A 23901-nucleotide genomic window follows, 5' to 3' on the forward strand; every position below is an offset into this window, starting at 1 on the left:
ACCCTGGACAGAACAGGAAAGGAGAGGTAGTGCACACCCCCATTGTACTGCACAGTTCACAATATTCGTGACTTCCTTCTGGTATAGGCACATTCACACCCCTCCACCTATCCTGGTAATTAGACCATATCACATAAAACAACACTGCTGGAATTCTCTGTAATAGCTAATGTTGTTTAAAAAAAGTTTGTTAAACGTCTTTCAAACACTACATGTATTAAATACTCTTTCTCTGGTAGACTAGAATCTTAACAAAGGCACACCCAAGAAGGGTCTAAGTAGAGTTAGATTTATTTACAAAACTGAAAATTTGAGCCCTATACTGAGATCACATGAAAATACCTTGCTTATTTATGGTGATGAATAGATAGGAATTTTGTTTTATTTTTATTTTTCTGAATTGTCCACATTTTCCACAATAAACATTATTCTTATAAAAACATAAGCAGAATACATTTTTTAAAGAGAAAGGATTTTCAGCTAATTTGATCCAGTCTTGTCAATACTCTCTTTGTATTCCAAAATGTTTTGTCTTATTTAAGACACCATACAGAAATAGGCACCAATGTATTAACCCTGTCATCATAAACAACAGAAAATTTTTTCTATTTCCTTAATCTCTACAAATGTTTAGAAGATCCGTATGTTCTATATGTCTTAATATACAAAATATATGGATTGCCATATACTACAGAGAATATATTGACTTTCAGATAGCTGAAGGATGATTTGCAGACCATAAATTCAAGCAAGAAATTTAATACATATCCCCTACTTAAAAACTCACTTTTGCTGGAGCGCCTGGCTGGACCAGTCAGTTAAGCATTTGACTACTGGTTTTGGTTCAAGTCATGATCTCACTGTTTGTGAGTTCAACCCTGCATCGGGCTCCATTTAACAACACAGAGCCTGCTTGAGATTCTCTCTCTCTTTTTGTCTCTGCCCCTTCCCTGCTTATGTCCTCTCTCTCTTAAAATCAATAAACTTAAAAAAATGTTAACTCACTTTTGCTAATATTTGTTTTATATATATATATACACACACACACACACACACACACACATAGCATACAATGGCCTCTTTTGACACAAATTTAAGCAATATGAAAAGGTCAGAAAAAAGTCAGTAAACTACAAGAAAAACAATAAAAATTACTCAACCTGAACAAAAGCAGAATGAAAAAAAAAAGAGAGAACAACATGGACCTGTAGAACTATAACAACAACCAAAAGCTTTGCTAAATAGCATGCTTGCCTTTTAATTCAATTTGGCCATGAGACCACCTAGTACTTTTCTGTCACTTACCTAGCCAAGGTGATAAAATACGCCCTAAGTCAACCTGCCCTTTTATTCATGTGGTAGAAAAAGGAGAGAGACCCTTCTTGGTGTGCAAGTAAAATCATTTGAAAAAAGTTTTCTTTGGAAGTACTACTTTCTCTAAAGGATAAATTTAAGATCCTCTTAAATTGAATGTGAGTTTTGAAGACTCAAGCTGTTACTCTTATCACTGTGAATGGTAAAAGCAAAATGACAACCATGACAATACCACCTGGAATTTATACTGGTCTTTAGAGTGAAAAGGTCAAAGTATATGTGAGGTCTTAGAACCTATCTCAGATATGTTATTGCTCTCATAGATACACTGAAAAACTTAAACTGAGTTTGCAAAGGTGTATGTCTCACTAAAGGCCCAGAATAAGTCGCTCACTATAGGCAGAAAAAAACCACTCATATCCAATACTACATCTTCCAATAAACACTACAATTCCAAGTATGGGACTGGTAAGTGTGGCCGTACACAACATAATTAGCCCTTTGGGGGCAGGCTGCATTATATTAGTGAATTCATTCATTCATTCATTCATTCATTCAAGAATATTAAGTGAGCTCATACCATATGCCAAGTATTGCCCTAGGCACTGGGAAGGAATGTTCCTAATCTCACAGATTACATTCTGGTGGGAAAAAGCAAAAAATAACCAAATCAAAACAAAGTAACAAGTGAATAAATGCTAAGAGGAAGAGGAAAAAAGCAAAGAAAGGTAACTAGGAAATGATAATAATTTACAGATGGTCTTATTTTCTATTGCATGGTCAAGGAAAGCATCCACAAGAAAATAGCATTTGAGCAGGTATTTGAAGGAAGCTAAGGTTCAGTGAGAATGTTAAAAGTATAATTTTCAAACAGTAAAAATGTGACTCATATAAATACAATTTGAACATATGCCAAGGATTTATTCTTCTCATTTATTTTTTTAAATGTTTTTCATTTATTTCTGAGAGAGAGAGAGAGACAGCGTGAGCAGGGGAGAGTCAGAGAGAGAGGGAGTCACAGAATCTGAAACAGGCTCCAGGCTCTGAGCTAGCTGTCAGCACAGAGCCCGACGCGGGGCTTGAACCCACGAAGTGTGAGATCATGACCTGAGCCGAAGCCAGACGCTTAACCGACTGAGCCACCCAGGCGCCCCTCATTTATTAATAAATGAATAATTTATGTTATGATTTAGGGTATCAGATGTTAAGACTGGTTCGAAGAACATTTGAAGATATGTGTGTGTATATCTATATCAAATATACATTTCACATATATCATATAGATTTCATATTTTCTATATGTATTCAATATTACCCTATATATATTCCATAAATACTTCTTATATATAGAAAGAGAGAGAAGAATTAATGATGTGTTAGACTAAGAAAGAGTGGTAGATTGGAGACAAAACTGGCCAATGTCGTACAGGGCAATAAAGAGTATTTTTGAGGTTATCATACCAACAGAAATTACTTACATCTCTTCTAGAAAAAAACTAATTAACATGGAATGTCAATATATCTGAGACTTCCAGTCAATGGTAAACAGTGAGTTGAATAAAGTATATGCTCCAAAATAATCCTAAGTCTATTAAACGATATCCCCATAAGACATTGAAGGAACACAGCTCACACTTTCCCTTATTTTCAAGTTTTGTTTTTTTTCTTTTTTTAAACAGATCTATGCAGATAGAAGAGCATTCCAGTCAGAAGCCTGAGAATGAATCACAAACCATTTCCCTCTACTCACCACTCCAATAGCCAAGGAATGCCCTCCCCAACACAGACTCACACATTCACCTGGACCTTATTAAGAAGTTTGGTGTAAGTAAATAGCTGGAAAAATTGGAGAAGCCAGAAGATTTATATTGGAAAGAGACTGAGAATTGAGGTTGGGACATGATTTGATTTACATTTTTAAAAACATTACCTGCTGAAATAAAAACTCATTAAGGAGAAGAGCAAGGATACAGGCTAGAAGACCACTTAGGAGACCATTAAAATGATCTAAGCAAATAAACAACTAAATATATAGCTTGTCAAAAGTAAAAAGTGCCATGGAGAAAAACAAAACAGAATATGAGAAGGTTGATAGGGATGTCAGTATTATCTGGAAAGGTCTTCTCTGAGAAGGTGGTATTTGCACAGAGATCCGAATGATATAAAAAAGAAAACCATGCAGAGAATTGAGGGATATGCCAAAATGATTGAGGAGAAAGAGGAAGGGAAAAGATGAGGGATGATAAAAGAGAATGCACTGCCTTGTAAACCATTTTAAGGACTTACTTGGCTTTTTTAATTTGAGATGAGAAGCCATGAAGGGGTCAGAGCAGAGAAAGGACATGATCAGCTTTAAGTATTAAACAGATCACAGTGGCTGCAATGTGGAGAACGGTCTGTAAGTGGGCAATGACAGAAGCATAAAGATTAGTCAGAAGAGCCTTTAGTATTCCAAGGAGAGATAAGGATGGATTAGAGTAGGTAGGTAGGAGTGATCCTAATAACAGATAGTCAAAACCTGGATATTTTGAAGGCAGAGCCAACAAGTTTTGATAAAGGAACAGACATGGGGTAAATGGATCAGCCCTAGCTACTGGAAATACAGAGCTACCATAAATTGAGATGGGAAGGACTGTAGAAGAAACAAGTTTATTAAGAAAATTTGGGGAGAAGAGGAAACACTGATTACAATTTATGAAAAAGGTCAAATATCTCAGTTTGGGATTTATAGAATTCCAAACTCCTTCAATGTGATCACAGTAAGAAAAATCAGAATATTAATTTCTTTTTTTCCCAGAAAATCAATTTCTAAGTTTTATCCATCAGAAACTGTATCTTACACTACACTGAGTCTCAACTAACACTCATGGCTTCTCAGATTCATACTTTTCAAAATGGCATTTATCATCGATTTGATCCATTGTTGGTCCTTCTTCTTATGTATTTAAGCAAGCATCTGACCCTTCATAAATTATTTATTGAACACTTTTTGAAATTACACTACATACTTCAGAAAAAGGCATACATATTAAATTTAAATTCACTGGGTTTACCTGAAGTTCTTTGTATCTATCTTGAAAAGAAATGGCCTCTTGCTCTTTTTCTTTAAGGAAATCTTTTTCTAAGACACTATGCTTTTCCATCAATGATTCCACATCCTAAAGAAAAATCCAAGCATAAATGTTATAATATTTTATAATGGCATACAATATATACAGTTTGTCTCAGTGAACACAGCGGAAAACATCTGGTAAGGGAAGAACCCAGAGGAATATGGTTCAACAATATTACATATTGCATGCCCCCCCTATCGTTTCCAGACCAATATTAACATTGACTTAACACCAAAATTATTCACACTAATAAATGAATAACAGCATCTAAATTAACTGTAATTAGCATAAACTATCTCTACATATACTTTCTATAAATTTGCAAGTCTTTTTATAGATATATTTGTAGGAGAGAGAAATGAGAACATAAACAAATAATTCACTAAAACACCTGTATATCTAAGTACTCTTGGCAAATATTCCATGATACATAACTTCCCATAGGGACAAGCCAAAGTTATAAATCTTCTAATCATATAAGAGACACAATACATATAATACTACCTGTTTTCAAAGTAAATAAAAATCAGAAGAAAAATATTAGAGGCAAAAAATCTAGTAGATGCTCATATCTTTAACAGTACATATCTAAGTCTAGTAATTATTTAGCAAAGACTTTTCTAAGTGATACACTTATAAAACTAACTTAAATCTACAGCCAGGGGAAGAGAGCATCTTCTCCCACTCATGAGTTTTTTGTTTTTTTTTTTTTTAATTTTTAAAAATTATCTTAGAGAAGGGGAGAGAGAATCTTAACCAGGCTCCACATTCAGCACGAAGCCCAATGCAGGGTTCACCTCACGACCCTGAGATAATGACCAGAGCCGAAATCAAGAGTTGGATGCTCAACTAACTGAATCACCCGGGCACCCCAACTCATGAGCAATTAATCAGAGACTGGGACTCTATCAAGTTTCAAGTCTTACAATTCAAACATTTATTTTTTAGGCAAATGTAAATATACCTTTTTAATTCTCTGTTTTTCTTCTTCAGAAACTTTGAGTTTAATCTCCAGACTTGAAATTTTCTGCTGAAGCTGTATGTTTGATACATTGGCTCCAAGATCCTCAGAATCATCCACAAGGGCAATTGTTCCATTACTTTTCTCATCATTTAAACCCAATGGAAAAAGTGAGATATCCAGATGAGTGTGTGTTGATTGCTGAATCTAAACCACATTAAAAAAAAAATACACAAGAGGGGAAAGTTTACACTGTACCAATAATGAAAACATCCAAAGGGCACCAGAAACCACATTTGGAAATTAAGTTGTAGCAAAGGTTCTGAAATTATTTCACCCTTTAAGTAAATCAACAGAAGACCTCAAACTGTTACAACAACCTGATTATGGCAGTTAAGAAACAAAACTCCCTCTAAACTTCAGAGTCTACAGCATTTATTATTTTGCAAACAAAGCAGTAAAAAAATGGAAACGTTTTCTTATGCTTGAAAGCATACAATTAAGTATAAACACACCTGACACTCACCAGTCCTTAAATTTATACACACATCCAGAATGTGTATATATTTTAAATTGTAAGTCAGAATTTGAAATTTACCAGTATCTGCTACTTGATCATCACTCTAGTAAAGATAGCAGGTGACTCAAGGTTGTGTCCTGCACGTCAGAAATCTGGACTAACTGCAGCATCTAACACAATGCCTGGATTAATAAATATGTGAATGAATAAACCCCATGACTGCTGTCTTTATGGTTTTGACTCTAAAATTAAAATGAACATTCTAAAATCTAAATTCACAGGGTAAGCCTCCCTCAACAGAGAAATATTTTTTTGTAATTATTGTTTTCTTTTGAAGTCCAAGATTTGAAATGCAAAGCGAAGCCAATTTTAACTAATGATATACTCAAAACTAGATTTTGGTAACTATGACTACATAAAATTCTTTGCAATTATGCCACAAAACATATTATTCACTTTTTGGAATTCTAGATATTAGCCTCCAAGTTAAAATATCTACAAAAATATTTCTTTCGGAAAAATAAGTAAATAAAAGTAAAGAAAGAAATCAGAAAAGCTTCACTTAAACCAGTAGGCAACTTTTTAAGTATACAAACTTCTTATAAAAAGTACACTTGTCTTTACCTGTGCTTTAGGAACAGTTTGATTGACAATGCTGTCTTCTGTGTGTGTATTCTCTGGTGATGAAATGACGGACTCCGAAGAGAGGCAGCCAACTGAAGAAGAGTGGTCATGATCCAGGACAATCTCAGGAGAAGCTGGAGAAAGATGGACTCCAGATACTAGAGAATAAACAAACAAACAAACAAACAAATAAGAGTATCAAAGAGAATGGAAAGAATGAGTTTAAAGAAAGAAAGAGAACAAACAGAAGGGAAGAGAAAAAGGTAAGAGAAATACAAGCACTGAGACTGGAAATGAAGATTCCATGACTACTCCTAAGGGACCATTACCTGAAATCTAAAACTAATATTTCTAAATTTAACATGACATTTCCATGTGAGACCCAGCCAATAAAACAATTTAATAGTGTCTTAGTGTTTGCATACTAATGCACTATCATAAGAAGTCCATTTCTGAGAGGAAGTACTCCAATATATTTTTCATCTATAGTCAATTAAGAAAAAGCACTGGCGTGCCTACTAGTGCCAGGCATTAGGCACTGAGAAGGTTAGAGTGAGCAAGACAGATGCATTCGTGCAGGCAATGGCCTCAAATCAACTGAATATTTATTAAAATAAACTGAGCTAAGGGGAAGAATAATTGCTTTAAAATAGCTAATCCAGGGGCACCTGGGTGGCTTAGTCGGTTAAGCGGCCGACTTTCGCTTAGGTCATGATCTAGCGGTTCGTGGGTTCGAGCCCCACGTCGGGCTCTGTGCTGACTGCCAGCTCAGAGCCTGGAGCCTGCTTCAGTCTGTGACTCCCTCTCTCTCTGACCCTCCCCTGCTCACGCTGTCTCTCTCTCTCTCCTAGAAATAAATAAAACATTAAAAAAAAAAATTTTTTTATTAAAATAAAAAATAAAATAAAATAGCTAATCCAACCGCCTCTGTGTGAACTACTTCTTCTCTAATAGGCAAAATAATTTTCATATTAAAGTCAATTTGAATTGTCTCTATAAAAAAGTAATGTTGAAATTAGTTTGTCACCAAAACATTATTAGATTGTGAGTAGGTTCAAATTGTGAGTAGGTCATGAAAAGAAAGCTAACTGCCAAGATGAAATAAGACAAAAATACTGATAAGGATTAAATAAAAAGCTTATATTACTTTATTTTCAAATGTTCTTCTAAAAATTCAAAAATGTTTGCATTCTGTATTTTAAAGCTTAAGATGAGTAACTAAATAAATTTTAACAGTAATCCATTTATACATTTTGACTTCCTAAATTATAAAGACCTTTATTCCACATTGGCATCAGTGGCAACGTCAGTGAAGTTCTACCATAAATTCTGGAAGGCAGCTCACAATGGAAATTGCATTTTTCCCTGAGGAAAGACATTTATAAGGTCATTAGGTATTTAAAAGCTAAAGAATATATCAATTTCTGACTAGTACCCTATGGGATCATTCAATTATCTTATATACACTATTATTGTGTTGTAATACTGAATTTTTAAGATACCGGATAAGGGATTCTACCTTGTCCCACACACATTTCACTGTTTTAACTAAATTACAGAAAACCAGAATTTCAATTAATGTTTGTACTTGGTATATCTTTTTCAGAAATTCTTTTTTCTAATCTTCACTATTCTGTATGCTAACAGATTTCCCTAAAATGTCAAAATGGCCTAGCTTCTAACTCTGAATTAAAATTTGTAACAAAAACTATTAGTTTTTAAAGGCATGACAACAAATACCACAGTGCAGTGAGAGGGAGCTCAGCCCTGTGATTAGCAGCACAGACTCTAGCACCGCACTGGACACCAGGTGTAGAACCACGGGCAAGTTTAACCTCCCTCAGTTTTCTGATCTGTAAAACTGACAAGCAGGGGGCGCCTGGGTGGCTTAGTCGGTTAATCGTCCGACTTTCGCTAAGGTCATGGTCTCGCGGTTCGTGGGTTCGAGCCCCGCGTCGGGCTCTGTGCTGACTGCCAGCTCAGAGCCTGGAGCCTGTTTCAGAGTCTGTATCTCCCTCTCTCTCTGACCCTCCCCTGCTCACGCTGTCTCTCTCTCTCTCCTAGAAATAAATAAAACATTAAAAAATATTAAAAAAAAAAAACTGACAAGCAAGTGGTGATGAGGCTTAAACTGACTAAATTATGTAAAGCACTTAACACTGTGCTGATACTCTTTTCATTACTATTTCAAAGATCATTAAAATTTGTTAGACAATTACACGTATTTCTGGGTATAAAGGGTTTGTGTGACTATGACCCTGGGTTGAAGAAACTCTTTTTTTTTTTTTTAAGGGGAGACTTAAGGAACTTGTCTTTTTTTTTTTTTTAATTGATTTTGAGAGACAGAGAAAGAACAGTTGAAGGGCAGGGAGGAGGGAGGGGGGGGGAGAGAGAGAGAGAGAGAGAGAGAGAGAGAGAATATCAAACAGGCTCCACACTGCCAGAGCAGAGCCCAACACAGGGCTCGAACTCACAAAACTGTGAGATTAATAACCTAGGCCGAAACCAAGAATTAGACTCTTAACCAACTGAGCCGCCCAGGAGCTCCCTGGTTCAAGAAACTCTTTAAAAATATCATTCTGATCTAACACTTGAACATTTTAACATCTCTTTATGTCACTCATATTTATAACCATAATCTAAGACATCAAATTGTCCCGAGTTAAATTCTCATTCTGTAACATATGTTCAAGTATATCATATGAGGAAAAGATGAAGGAAAAGTGGGTAGATTAAAGGGAGGGAGAGAAGGAGGGAGAAAAGAAAGGAAAGAGATACGTACAGGGAAGAGGCAGGGAGAAGCTGAGGGAGGCTAGTAGGAAGAGGGGCAGGGAGGAATCCCTCACAATGTCTCCTAGCTATCGCCACCCTGTATCACACTTGCCCTTTATAACCAAATTTCTTGTCTCTAAATGATTTGTCTCCATTTTTTTTCTTCCTCCCCCAGCCCTCATCACTCCATTGGATCCATCATTTTCCTTTCAATTACTATTAAATGAAATGATAACCTCTTGCTTGATCTTTCTTTACTTCTCCAGAGCACCTGCTCCCATGATCCTCCCTGTTTCTGAAACTCCTCCCTGGTACCTGCGATACCACTATCTCCTAAATTTCTTCCTAACAGTTTGACTATTTTGTCCTTGTTTCCTTTTCAGGCTCTTTCTCCATTCAATCTTAAGTTCCACTGTTCCCTACACCCTCTGTTCTTCCCAGTGTCCACACTATTATCACTTTCAAAACCTATTATTTAGATAATGTCTTATAAGCTAGTAACATCTAAGTTCACATGTCTCAGTACACACCACCTGCAGACCTCCAGATTCATATACTCACCCAACTACCAGACAGTTCCATTTAGCTGTCAAGTAGTATGTCACACTTACCCATCATCTTACATAAACCTGCTTTGCTTCAGGCTTTCCATCCGAGTTAATAGCACCTCAAAGAACTATTTGCCCAAGCCAGAAATGATACCATTAGGTGCCAACCTCACTCCACAGCACAGTCACACTGTGCTACTAACAGTTCTAATTATGCCATAACTGTTCAATATCTCTGTGACCTCACAATATACCACCTAAGTAAAAGCCATAACTGTGGAGTCAAAAATGGATTCAAATTTGGGGCGCCGGGGTGGCTCAGTCAGTGAGTCACTTGGTTTCACGATCTTGCGGTTTATGAGTTGAGGCCCCGCATTGGGCTCTACACTGACAGTGCCACGCCTGCTTGGGATTCTCTAAAATTTTCTTCATCTGAAAATGATGAAAGAATATGTAGCTCAAAACAAAGCTATACAGCTTAAATTAGATGATGTATGTAAATCACTTCATTGTTCTAGATAGGTATATGATAAATATTCAGTAAATGGAAGTTGTCATTGAAGTTATCATTTGTCAACATTCAAAACAAGCTTACCCAGGAATCTTTTCACCTGCTCCACTACCACCCAACCATAATACAATTTAAATGTCCCACTATCAACATACGACAGAATTTCTAAGGAATAATTATAATTAAAACAACATATATAATCTATAGGATACATTTAAAGCAAAAATTAGAAAAAAATCTACAGTACTGAACACTTCAATCAATTAAAAAAAATTACCGAATAAAAGCCTAGCTCACAAACTAACATTGAAATAACAAAGAGGAGCGCCTGGGTGGCTCAGTTGGTTAAGCATCCGACTTTGGCTCAGGTCGTGGGTTCAAGCCCCACATCGGGCTCTATGCTGATGGCTAGCTCAGAACCTGGAGCATGCTTCAGATTCTATATCTCCCTCTTTCTCTCCTCTCTCCTGCTCTCCTGCCCATGCTGTCTCTCTCTCTCTCTCAGAAATAAATAAAAAAAAGAAAGAAAAGAAACAACAAAGAAAATTCAGAAAGCACAATAAACAAAATAAAGATAATGCAGATACTGAAGTAAATTAAGAAGAAAAGTAAACCTTATTAACAAAATCCCTGAATTTCTAAAAGAATAAATATATAAAATAGTAGTCAACTTATTAAAAATGAAAGGGAGAGGGGTGTCTAGGTGGCTCAGTTGGTTAAGCATTCAACTTCAGCTCAGGTCATGATCTCACTAGTTTGTGACTTCGACCCCCACATCAGATTTGCTGCTATCAGTGCAGAGCCCACTTTGGATCCTCCGTCTCCCTTTGTCTCTCAGCCCCTTTTCTGCTTTCTCTTGCACACTCTCTTTCTCTCAAAAACAAACATTTCCAAAAAATTAAAAAATGATAAAAGGAGGAAGGTACAAATGTACAAATTAAATAACAAGGGGACATAATGAAAGCATGAGAATATTTTTAATAATAAAACTCCTCTGTAGGAGGAGACTTCTGATATTATGAAAAACATGTATTGGAATACCCCCAGCAATACTGTTCATAACAGCAAATAAGTGAGAACAGCCTAAATACCTACTGAGAGTTGAACAGCTAAATGAGCTGTGGCATAATCATACATTACAGTTTTTACATCTCTGAACATAAAGAGACTATAGGTATATGCAACAACACGGAGGAGATATACATATATACAATAAACTGTATCTTTACAAAAGTAAGGCAAACATAACACAAAATTTAAGACAGCAGTTCCCTTTGGAGGAAAGCATAGGGAAAGGACAGAAGAAGAGTACAAGAATTGCTAATATTCTGCTTCTTAAATTAAATGGCAGATTCATGAGTGTAATTTTCGAATATAAATAATTATTCGAGAAAAATAATTACATATGCCTAAAAATTTAATTCTGAAGACTTCTTGTTTCAATGCCATTCCTGGTTGAAGTACCCTCATGAGCTACATTATCCCACTGATCAAACTTGCTCTGGGTAAGTAAGAGAGGAAAAAACTCTAATTCAAACTAAAGATAAATAGGGATGAATTAGTTCACTCAAATAAATTATGCTTTTCTGAAAAGATGTCAAGAATCAGCAACAGACTAATAAACACAAGACTTGAAGGCGCAAGCCTAACTGGCATCCTGCTAATCACAATATTTATTCCAGAAACAAAGAAAGTTGAACCTCAAATGCCTAGAATTTACATATGCTTTCAACTTATGAGGTATTAGTGATGTTTTAGAAATCTGTTTAACTGGGTAATATGAATGTTTACTGAATATATCATAATCCACATCCTACTTTAAAAATAAAATGAGAAAACAAATGAGCAGGGCCATGAAAAGAGAACATATAAATGCATTACTCTCTAAGTGAAAACTGGGTATTTTCAGTTAAGCCTCTAAGGTTTTCACTATGCTATAATTCACACGTCTTCCCTGCATTTTAGATGACTATCCAATAACAATAATTTACCCTAAAAAAGCCACATTGGTAAATATTGTCCATATAGATAGGCCAAAAATGTTATTCAATAATAATGATGGTACACATTTCATGTCTGCTTAGAAAATTACAAATTCCAGCCAACTAATCTTTGACAAAGTGGGAAAGAGTATCCAATGGAAAAAAGACAGCCTCTTTAACAGATGGTGCTGGGAGAACTGGACAGCAACATGCAGAAGAATGAAACTAGATCATTTTCTCACACCATACACAAAAATAAACTCAAAATGGATAAGGACCTGAATGTGAGACAGAAAACCATCCAAACCCTAGAGGAGAAAGCAGGAAACAACCTTCTTGACCTCAACCGCAGCAATTTCTTACTTGACACATCCCCAAAGGCAAGGGAATCAAGAGCAAAAATGAACTATTGTGACCTCATCAAGATAAAAAGCTTCTGCACGGCAAGGGAAACAATAAATAAAACTAGTAGGCAACCGGAATGGGAAAAAATAGTTGCAAATGACATATCAGATAAAGGATTAGTATCCAAAATCTATAAGGAACTCACCAAACTCCACACCTGAAAAACAAATAATCCAGTAAAGAAATGGGCAGAAGACATCAAAAGACACTTCTCCAAAGAGGACATCCAGATGGCCAACAGACACATGAAATTATGCTCAGCGTCTCTCCTCATCAGGGAAATGCAGATCAAAGCCCCACTGAGATACCACCTCATGCCGGTCAGAGTGGCTAAAATGAACTCATCAGGAGACTACAGATGCTGGCGAGGATGTGGAGAAACGGGCACCCTCCTACACTGTTGGTGGGAATGTAAACTGGTGCAGCCCCTCTGGAAAACAGTGTGGAGGTTCCTCAAAAAATTAACACTAGAACTTCCCTATGACCTAGCAATAGCACTGCTAGGAATTTACCCAAGGGATACCCAAGGAGTGCTGATGCATAGGGGCACATGGACCCCAATGTTCATAGCAGCACTTTCAACAATAGCCAAATCATGGAAACAGCCTAAGTGTCCACAAACTGACCAATGGATCCAGAAGATGTGGTTTATCTATACCATGGAATACTACATGGCAATGAGAAAGAATGAAATCTGGCCATGTGTAGCAACATGGATGGACCTTGAGGGTGTTATGCTGAGTGAGATAAGTCAGGCAGAGAAGGACAGATACCGTATGTTTGCATGTATAGGAGGATTAAGAGGAACTTAACGGAGAACCACGGGGGAGGAGAAGGGGAAAAATAGTTGGGGAGAGGGAGGGAGGCAAACCATGAGAGACTCTTGAATGCTGAGAACAAACTGACGGCTGACGGGAATGGGGGAGAGGGGAAGGAGGGTGATGGGCATGGAGGAGGGCACTTGTGGGGATGAGCACTGGGTGTTATATGGAAACCAACTTGACAATAAACTATGAAAGAAAAAAAAAGAAAATTACAAATTCCAAAATGTAAAATAATAATCATCTTCTTACCTAGCCAAGAAAATACAGCTGTTAAAGTTCAAACTGCTACAGTATTCTTTGGTCTATTAAAAAATTGAATGGTGTCAGTCTTCATGCTGAAAATCTTTATAAGATCAAGTATACCCAGCAGCATTTTCCACATAAAAACTCGGCCAAATATTTTTTAAGAAGTGAAATTCTACAAAATCTTGCTTCTTGGGTATTTTGTTTGTTTGAATGCTTTTAAATCTTAAGCAAGAAAGAGTACAGACACAATTTGCTTCATTTCAAATGTGAAATCCTTGGTTTTCTAAGACAGAGAATACAAGGTCAGCATATACTCATGACAGTTATAAAACTAAAAGTACAATGAATGGCAGTTCTTCCTCTTCCACTTTGTAACGGTAATCAGCAAAGTGATTGGGCATATCATTTTTCATTGACAGACCTTTTCTAAAATACAAAAAAAAAAAAAGACCACTACGTCAGAATACCACATAAGCAAAGGAAGACCAAGTTTCCAAATACTATGCAATTTTTTTCCAGTAATTCTGCCTGTGGTCAACTCTATTTTTTTTTTTTTTTTTTTTTACATAAGCATAACTCTTATAAAATCTAAACAAGAAACAGGTGTAAATGCTCAGACACTCTTAACTGTACCCAAAGAAATCTACTGATCTCCGCTACTGGTTAATAATTCACAAAGAGAACACCAATAAAATGATAATCATTTTTACAACTTTTAACTTAAAAAACATTTTTGGACTTTTTCATTCAGACATTCCCTTTATTCAACAGAGGCTCCTGTCTTGCAGCATCCTTTCACTTCACAGAGGCTGGTGATTACCTTACACAAATTGTCATCTCCCTAAAATCCTGTGATATCCTAATTTATTATCAGGTCTATGGATGAATCCACCTCTTCCAGTCCAGGGCTCATTGTTGAGACTCTGAAATTCACTCATGTAAGGAAATCACTCAGTTATGGAAAACAAAAAATATGCAAAAGTTGAGGAATATCTAAATAATATATCTAAATATGAAGGTTTGTTAGTAAATACAAAATAAGTGTATAGGTTTTTTTTTAAGTGGCAGAAAAACACTGTTTAGAAGTGTTACTTCTATCCAAGAAGGTTCTCTCCAAGAAATGCCCCCTGATTTATTATTTAGTGGATTTCAAGACATTACCTAGGATATCTAGGTTAGAGACTAATGGAGAAATATACAATAGGTTTTTAAAAGGCTAAGATACAAGAACACAAGGTAGATTCAGTCACTTTCTTAATAAAAGTGATTACAAAATCCATGAAATTTCTACCAATATAGTTATTTTTAATTACTCTCCAGAGTATTCTATAAATACAGGCTCCACCTCTCTCTGCCTCTTTGAGGAATAACGGTATGCTCCTAAAAGCTGTTTTGTTGACACCATACACTGCAAATTATAATGAGCAGTTTTTTTAATTATGTGGATGACTAAAAAACTGTTTCAACTTATAAAAGAGACATACAGACACAGTGTCTTCAAAATCCATCACTAGAATGTTCAACACAAATTCATATCATATAGATAAACCTTTTTGAACAGGGAAATTAAAAAATAATCTATTTAAATCCCCACTACATCTTCATTATCATAGTAGGAAAAAAAATGGCACAGCAACTAAAAAGTTTTAAAAAAAGAAACAAATTAATAAAATGCAGACAGTAATATCTAATAACTCTAATAACTTTGAAAAATATGGAAGAAATATCTCAGAACCATAAATACATCTTCAAGCCAACTTACCATCTGAGATTTGTAATCACAAAAGTGACCAAACATAGGCAAATTCTAAGCAATTTCCAAAGAGAAGGAAAAAAAAATATATCATGACTTAAGTTAAAGCAGTATGTTAAACTGATTCACTGAGGCAGTTTTTGACTCCCCAGTCTATGGAAGCTGGGTCCTTAAGGATTTGTTTTTAGAAACCAAAAGCAAAGGCAAGCAAAAATAAACAAGTAAGGCTATATTAAACTAAAAAGCTTCTGTATAGCAAAGACAACCATCAACAAAATGACAAAGCAACCTACCGAACAGGAGAAGATAATTGTAAGTCATATATCTGATAGGGGGTAATATCCAAAAATTATAAAGAATTCATACAACTCAACAGCAAAAAAAAAACAACCCAGTTTTAAAATGAACAGAGAATATGAATATGTATACATTTTTCCAAAGGAAATATACAGATGCCCAACAGGTATAGATGAAAGGTACTCAACGTTACTAATCACGTGGAAAATGCAAATGAAAACCACAGTGATATACCACCCCACACCTTGAATGAACAGTAATACTAGAATGGCTATTACCAAAAAGACAAGAAATAACAAATACTGGCGAGAACGAACAAAAGGGAATCCTAGGGCACCGCGGACAAGAATGTAAATTGATATATCTAATATAGAAAACAGTATGGAGGTTTCCCCCAAATTAAAAATAGAACTACCATATGATCCAGCAAATCCACTTCTGGGTATTTATCCAAAGAGCACAAACACTAACCTGAAATGATATATGTACCCCCATGTTCACTGCTGAATTATTTACAGCAGCCAGGCCATGGAAACAATCTAAGGGTCTGTCGGCAGATGAGAGGACGAAGGGGTAAAGAAAATGTAGTATGTGTATGTATATGTGTGTGTATCAACCCATAAAAAGAAAGGAAATCTTGCCATCTGTGACAACATCAATGGATCTTGAGGACATTATGCTATTAAAATAAACCAGAGAAAGTCAATGCCGTATGATCTCACATACATATGAAATCTTTAAAAAAGAAAAAATATGAGTTATACAGAGAACAAATGGTGGTTTCCAAGGGTGGCGGGCAGGGAGAGTAAAGGAGGTTAAAAGGTATAAATTTCCAGTTATAAAATAAATAAGTCATAGGGATGTTATGTACAGCATAGTGACTAAACTTAGTAATACTGAATTGCATATTTGAAAGTTGCTAACAGATCTTTAAAAAATTCGTTAGTAAAAAAAATCACTTATGAACGTTAACTAGAAGTATTATAGTGATCATTTTGCAATATTCAGGCATACGTCATTTTATTGAGCTTTGCTTTATTCCACTTTGCTGATAATGCATATTTTATCAATTCAAGGTTCATGGTCACACTGCATCAAGCAGATGGCATTTTTCCAACAGCATTTGCTCACTTCATGTCTCTGTGATACATTTTGGTAATTCTCAAAATGTTTAACCTTCTTCATTATTGTATTTGTGATGATGACCTGTGGTCACTGATCTTTAGTGTTAACTACTATAATTGTGTTGGAGCACCATAAATTATGCCCATAGAAGACAGCAAAGTTAATCAATAAATGATGTCTGCTCTGACTGCCTCACCAACCAGCCATTTCCTCATCCTTCTCCCTCTCCTCAGGCCTCTCTATTCCCTGAGACACAACAATACTGAAATCAGACCAATTAATAACCCCACAAAGGCCTCTAAGTGTTCAAGTGAAAGGAACAGTTGCACATCTCTCACCTTAAATAAAAAGCAAGAAATGATTAAGCTTAGTCAGGAAGGCATGTCAAAAGCTGAGACAGGCTGAAAGCTAAGCCTCTTGCACCAAATAATTAACCAACTTGTAAATGCAAAGGAAAATTTTCTTGACAGAAATTGTTACACCAGTGAACACACAAATGATAAGAAAGCAAAACATCCTTATTGCCGAAATGGAAAAAATTTTTGGTGGTCTGGATGGAAGATCAAACCAATCACAACATTCTCTTAAGCCAAAGCCTAATCCAGAGCAAGGCCCTAACTCTTCAATTCTATGAAGAATGAGAGATGTGAAAAAGCTGCAGAACCAAAGTGTGAAGTTAGCAGAGGTCAGTTCATGAGGTTTCAGGAAAGGAGCCATCTCTGCAACATAAAAGTATAAGCTAAAGCAGCAAGTGTTGATAGAGAAGCTGCAACAAATTATCCAGAAGACTTGGTAAGATAATTAATGAAGGTGGCTACATCAAACAACACTTTGTCATTGTAGATGCAACAGCATCCACACCTCTGTTGTAAGAGGATGCCATCTAGGACTTTCGTAGCTAGAGGGAAGTCCATGCCAGGCATCAAAGCTTCAAAGGACAGACTGATTTTCTTTGTTACTGACTAATGAGACTGGTAACTTTAAGTTGAAACCAATGCCCATGTAGCATTCCAAAAATTCTACGACCCTTAAGAATTATGCTATATCCTTGGGGTGCCTGGGTGGCTTAGTCGGTTAAGCGTCCGACTTTCGCTTAGGTCATGATCTCGCGGTTTGTGGGTTCGAGCCCCGCGTCGGGCTCTGTGCTGACTGCCAGCTCAGAGCCTGGAGCCTGTTTCAGTCTGTGACTCCCTCTCTCTCTGACCCTCCCCTGCTCACGCTCTCTCTCTCTCCTAGAAATAAATTTAAAAAAACATTAAAAAAAAAAAAGAATTATGCTATATCCACTCTCCTATATTCTATCAATGGAAAAGCAAAGCTTGGATGACAGCATATCTGTTTACATCATGGGTTTCTGAATATTTGGAGCCCACTGTTAAGACCTACTACTCAGAAAAAAAAGATTCCTTTCAAAATATTACTGCTCACTGACAACGTACCTTGTCACCCAAGAGCTCTGATAGACGTGTACAATGAGATTCATGCTGTATTCATGCCTGCCAACAACATCCATTCTGCAGCCCATGGATCAAGGAGTAATTTTGACTTTCAAGTCTTATTCTTTAAGAAATGCATTGCATAAGGCTACAGCTGCTATAAGCAGTGATTCCTCTGGTGGATCTGGGCAAAGTTAACTGAAAACCTTCTGGAAAGGATTCACCATTCTAGATGTCATTAACAATACTTGTGATTTGGGGTGCCTGGGTGGCTTAGTCAGTTAAGCGTCCAACTTTCGCTTAGGTCATGATCTCGCGGTTCGTGGATTCGAGCCCCGCGTCGGGCTCTGTGCTGACTGCCAGCTCAGAGCTTGGAGCCTGTTTCAGTCTGTGACTCCCTCTCTCTCTGACCCTCCTCTGCTCACGCTGTCTCTCTCTCTCTCTCCGAAAAATAAATAAAACATTAAAAAATTAAAAAAAAAACAATACTTGTGATTCATGGAAAGAGATCACAATACCTACATGAACAGGAGTTTGGGAGAAATGGATTCTGACCCTCATGGATGACTTTGAGGGGGTTAGATATTTCAGTGGAGGAAGTTACTGCAGGTGTGGCAGAAACAGCAAGAGTGCTAGAATTAGAAGTGGAGCCTGAAGATGTGACTGAATTCCTGCAATCTCATGATAAAACTTTATCAGGTGAGGAGTTGCTTCTTATTGATGAGCACAGAAAGTGGCTTTTATGAGATGGAAATTACTCCTGGTGAAATGCTGTGTAGATTGTTGCAATGATAAGAAAAGATTTAACACATTACATCAACTTAGCGATTAAGCAGTGGCAGGGTTTGAGAGGACTGACTCTAATTCTGAAAAAAGTTCTGTGAGTAAAATGCTATCAAACGGCATCACATGCTGCAAAGAATTCATTCACGAAATGATGAGTCAATCGATGCAGCAAATTTTATGATTTTATTATCTTAACTGCCACAGCCATCCCCACCTGCAGCAAATATCACCCTGATCACTCATCAGCCATGAACACTGAGGCAAAATCTTCCCTACCAGCAGAAAGATTACATATGACTAGCTGAAAGCTCAGATGATAGTTAGCATTTCTTAGCAATAAAGATTTTTCAATTGGGGGCACCTGAGTGGCTCAGTTCCTTAACCATCCTACTCCTGATTTCAGCTCAGGTCATGATCTCACGGTTGGGGAGACTGAGCCCCGCATGGGTGCCAAGGGGAAGCTGTCAGCCTCGAGCCAGCCTGAGGCTCTCTCTCCTTCTCTGTCCCGCCCCTCCTCATGCACACACTCTCACACTCTCTCAAAATAAATAAATACACATTAAAAAATGATTTTTAATTAAAGTATGTACTTTTTTATAGATGTGATACTATTGCACACTTAATAGAGTATAAAGTATAATATAAACGTAACTTTTATATGCACTGGGAAACCAAAAAATTCATTTGACTCTCTTTATTGCAATATGTACTTTATTGTGGTGGTCTGGAACTGAACCCACAATGTCTGCAAAGTATACTTGTATACAAATATCAAAGTACCATGTTGTACACCTGAAATGAATATAATGTTATGTGTCAATTACACATATACATATGTAATTTTTTTAACTCATTATAACATGATGAGATATTTAAGGGAAAAAAGTGCTTGCGCTCTTTTTGTGACCCCTTTATTATCTATTTACTTATTCAAACTATACATAGTTGTAGAGTTACCATTACAATCAAGGACATGAAAGATCTGCAACATTTTACCCTGGAAAATTAACCCCTAGAATATAGTATCAGTATTGAAATAATGAAAATAAAAAAACAAATCCTTATCTAAAGTACTTAATGGTTAGGGGCGCCTGGGTGGCTTAGTTGGTTGAGCGTCCGACTTTCGCTTAGGTCATGATCTCGCGGTTCGTGGGTTCGAGCCCCGCGTCGGGCTCTGTGCTGACGGCCAGCTCAGAGCCTGGAGCCTGTTTCAGTCTGTGACTCCCTCTCTCTCTGACCCTCCTCTGCTCACGCTGTCTCTCTCTCTCTCTCCGAAAAATAAATAAAACATTAAAAAATTAAAAAAAAAACAATACTTGTGATTCATGGAAAGAGATCACAATACCTACATGAACAGGAGTTTGGGAGAAATGGATTCTGACCCTCATGGATGACTTTGAGGGGGTTAGATATTTCAGTGGAGGAAGTTACTGCAGGTGTGGCAGAAACAGCAAGAGTGCTAGAATTAGAAGTGGAGCCTGAAGATGTGACTGAATTCCTGCAATCTCATGATAAAACTTTATCAGGTGAGGAGTTGCTTCTTATTGATGAGCACAGAAAGTGGCTTTTATGAGATGGAAATTACTCCTGGTGAAATGCTGTGTAGATTGTTGCAATGATAAGAAAAGATTTAACACATTACATCAACTTAGCGATTAAGCAGTGGCAGGGTTTGAGAGGACTGACTCTAATTCTGAAAAAAGTTCTGTGAGTAAAATGCTATCAAACGGCATCACATGCTGCAAAGAATTCATTCACGAAATGATGAGTCAATCGATGCAGCAAATTTTATGATTTTATTATCTTAACTGCCACAGCCATCCCCACCTGCAGCAAATATCACCCTGATCACTCATCAGCCATGAACACTGAGGCAAAATCTTCCCTACCAGCAGAAAGATTACATATGACTAGCTGAAAGCTCAGATGATAGTTAGCATTTCTTAGCAATAAAGATTTTTCAATTGGGGGCACCTGAGTGGCTCAGTTCCTTAACCATCCTACTCCTGATTTCAGCTCAGGTCATGATCTCACGGTTGGGGAGACTGAGCCCCGCATGGGTGCCAAGGGGAAGCTGTCAGCCTCGAGCCAGCCTGAGGCTCTCTCTCCTTCTCTGTCCCGCCCCTCCTCATGCACACACTCTCACACTCTCTCAAAATAAATAAATACACATTAAAAAATGATTTTTAATTAAAGTATGTACTTTTTTATAGATGTGATACTATTGCACACTTAATAGAGTATAAAGTATAATATAAACGTAACTTTTATATGCACTGGGAAACCAAAAAATTCATTTGACTCTCTTTATTGCAATATGTACTTTATTGTGGTGGTCTGGAACTGAACCCACAATGTCTGCAAAGTATACTTGTATACAAATATCAAAGTACCATGTTGTACACCTGAAATGAATATAATGTTATGTGTCAATTACACATATACATATGTAATTTTTTTAACTCATTATAACATGATGAGATATTTAAGGGAAAAAAGTGCTTGCGCTCTTTTTGTGACCCCTTTATTATCTATTTACTTATTCAAACTATACATAGTTGTAGAGTTACCATTACAATCAAGGACATGAAAGATCTGCAACATTTTACCCTGGAAAATTAACCCCTAGAATATAGTATCAGTATTGAAATAATGAAAATAAAAAAACAAATCCTTATCTAAAGTACTTAATGGTTAGGGGCGCCTGGGTGGCTTAGTTGGTTGAGCGTCCGACTTTCGCTTAGGTCATGATCTCGCGGTTCGTGGGTTCGAGCCCCGCGTCGGGCTCTGTGCTGACGGCCAGCTCAGAGCCTGGAGCCTGTTTCAGTCTGTGACTCCCTCTCTCTCTGACCCTCCCCTGCTCACGCTGTCTCTCTCTCTCTCCTGGAAATAAATAAAACATTAAAAAAAATAAAATAAAATAAAGTACTTAATGGTTAGATATTATATAAAGTCCCCCCACCATTGTTTGCAGAGTTAATATCACTGTTGGAACATCCCAAATATCAAATAATTAAAATACTAGTGTGCTACACATAATTGGTTTTTATAAACCAATTTACTCTTGACAATTTATTTAGATATTTCTTGGAAATATTTTAAATATTAAATATTTTAAATATAACATAAAAGAGTAATTGTCCCAACAAAGGGTAAAATTTGACTCAGGGACATATAAGGAATACATAGGAAAGATTTGATTCTATTCATACAATGAGACAACCAAGCAAATGTTATAATCAATCAAAGGAAAAGCCAAAATAGCACAAATTTATGGTGAGTAAGGAATATTGAAATGAACTGCAATGGAAGTAATTTTTTTTTCCCCATAGGAGAGAAGGAAGTCATTCAAAACTCCATTAGACATCAGAGAATTTACATGCCTATCAATTACCTACAACATACACAGAGCTATAAAACATAAAGTAGTTCAAAGTTAGTAAACGGATAGAATCAGATAACCCTGAGACCTCTGCTCAGTGTTAACAATGCATAGTATTCATTCTTTTCTATATGACCAAAAAGAATAGTTCAAATCTCAGTTAAGCCAAGTGAAATAAAGGGGAGAGAACTGTCTCTGAGTATGTTTGCACCAGGCATTGTAAAAGATACTGTGTGTCAATCAATTTGATTCTTACCAAAACTACTATTTTATACATGAAGAACCTAAGACTCAAAGTTTATCTATTATGTCCAAGATCTCACAGCTAGATCAGAATACATGTCTGTTTGACTTCAAAGCCCACACCCTTCTTTCCACAATGATTAAAAAAAACAAATAAAATAATGTAAAGCTTTGCCATTTGTGTATGTGTGTCTGTGCATGCAAGTGTGGAGCGGGGGGTGTGCATGCATTTAGGATGTAAACAATGAGAAATAAAAGACAAGGAAACAAAATATAGACCACTTAATAGTAAACACATAAAGTTAGAAAAAAAGGAAAGATAAAAACTACTTAAGTTTTTAAATACTTAATTTAAAAAAACTAATGTTCTCAATGAAATGTATATTTAAATGACACCAACAACAGAAGTTACTGTTTTGTTACTTAAAGTCTAAAAAGAAAGAAAAAAACATGCCTAGCACATATACAGTAATTTACAAAGGCCAATTAAAAGAATAAAGTAAAGCCAGCAGTTCTCAAATTCTTAGCCATGTCCTATTCCCAAAGAAAACAAAACTAGTCTAAAGTTCACATCCATCCTTCCAGTTAATCAAATGGCAAAGGAAATGTAGTTACAGTATGGGAATATTAGCAAAATGCAAGTCACAATTACTTCTTCTTTCCTCTCTTTTGTTAAGCCTTTAATGTAAAGCTTGTACAATTTCTATTCTCTTTCAGCTATGGAGATTATTTTTAATTCTTTGTGTATATTTTTTTCCTTCAATTGCAGATTTCTTCTTTTATTCTCTGAAAAGAGCTACTATCCTCACAATTGTCTTCCTGTATGCCCATGATGTTCTTCCTCTAAATCTTTTTATAATGCATATTAATACTTCTTGACTTAATCACTATGTGCCTTAAAATTAAAATATTTTTCTTTTCTTTTCCTGTTACCTAAATCATAAAATAGAAATAAACAAATTTGACAGCAACAGATTGACAGCTTTCAGTAGATCACAAAAAGAATTCTTATTTGCCAGAACCTGACTCAGCCTCCTAAAGTGAAAAAAAACAGCTCTA

The 23901-nt window shown here is 36.3% G+C and overlaps 1 protein-coding gene across 1 annotated transcript in view; it reads right to left on the reverse strand.

Annotated features, from left to right (window-relative positions):
• The window catches only part of LOC120237487 (coiled-coil domain-containing protein 91), a gene marked incomplete at its 3' end in the record, with an annotated part of 176561 nt that overhangs the window by 46044 nt on the left and 106616 nt on the right, over positions 1-23901 (reverse strand). Inside the window, exons 4-6 of the mRNA XM_039240795.1 lie at positions 6533-6690; positions 5392-5595; positions 4368-4472 (exon numbers count right to left, since the gene is read on the reverse strand). Coding sequence (XP_039096726.1) covers positions 4368-4472; positions 5392-5595; positions 6533-6690 — 467 coding nt within the window. The remainder of the gene's footprint in view (positions 1-4367; positions 4473-5391; positions 5596-6532; positions 6691-23901) is intronic.

This window comes from Hyaena hyaena, unplaced genomic scaffold (genome assembly GCF_003009895.1).
Source record: "Hyaena hyaena isolate Hyena2069 unplaced genomic scaffold, ASM300989v1 scaffold_182, whole genome shotgun sequence".
Classification (NCBI taxonomy): domain Eukaryota; kingdom Metazoa; phylum Chordata; class Mammalia; order Carnivora; family Hyaenidae; genus Hyaena; species Hyaena hyaena.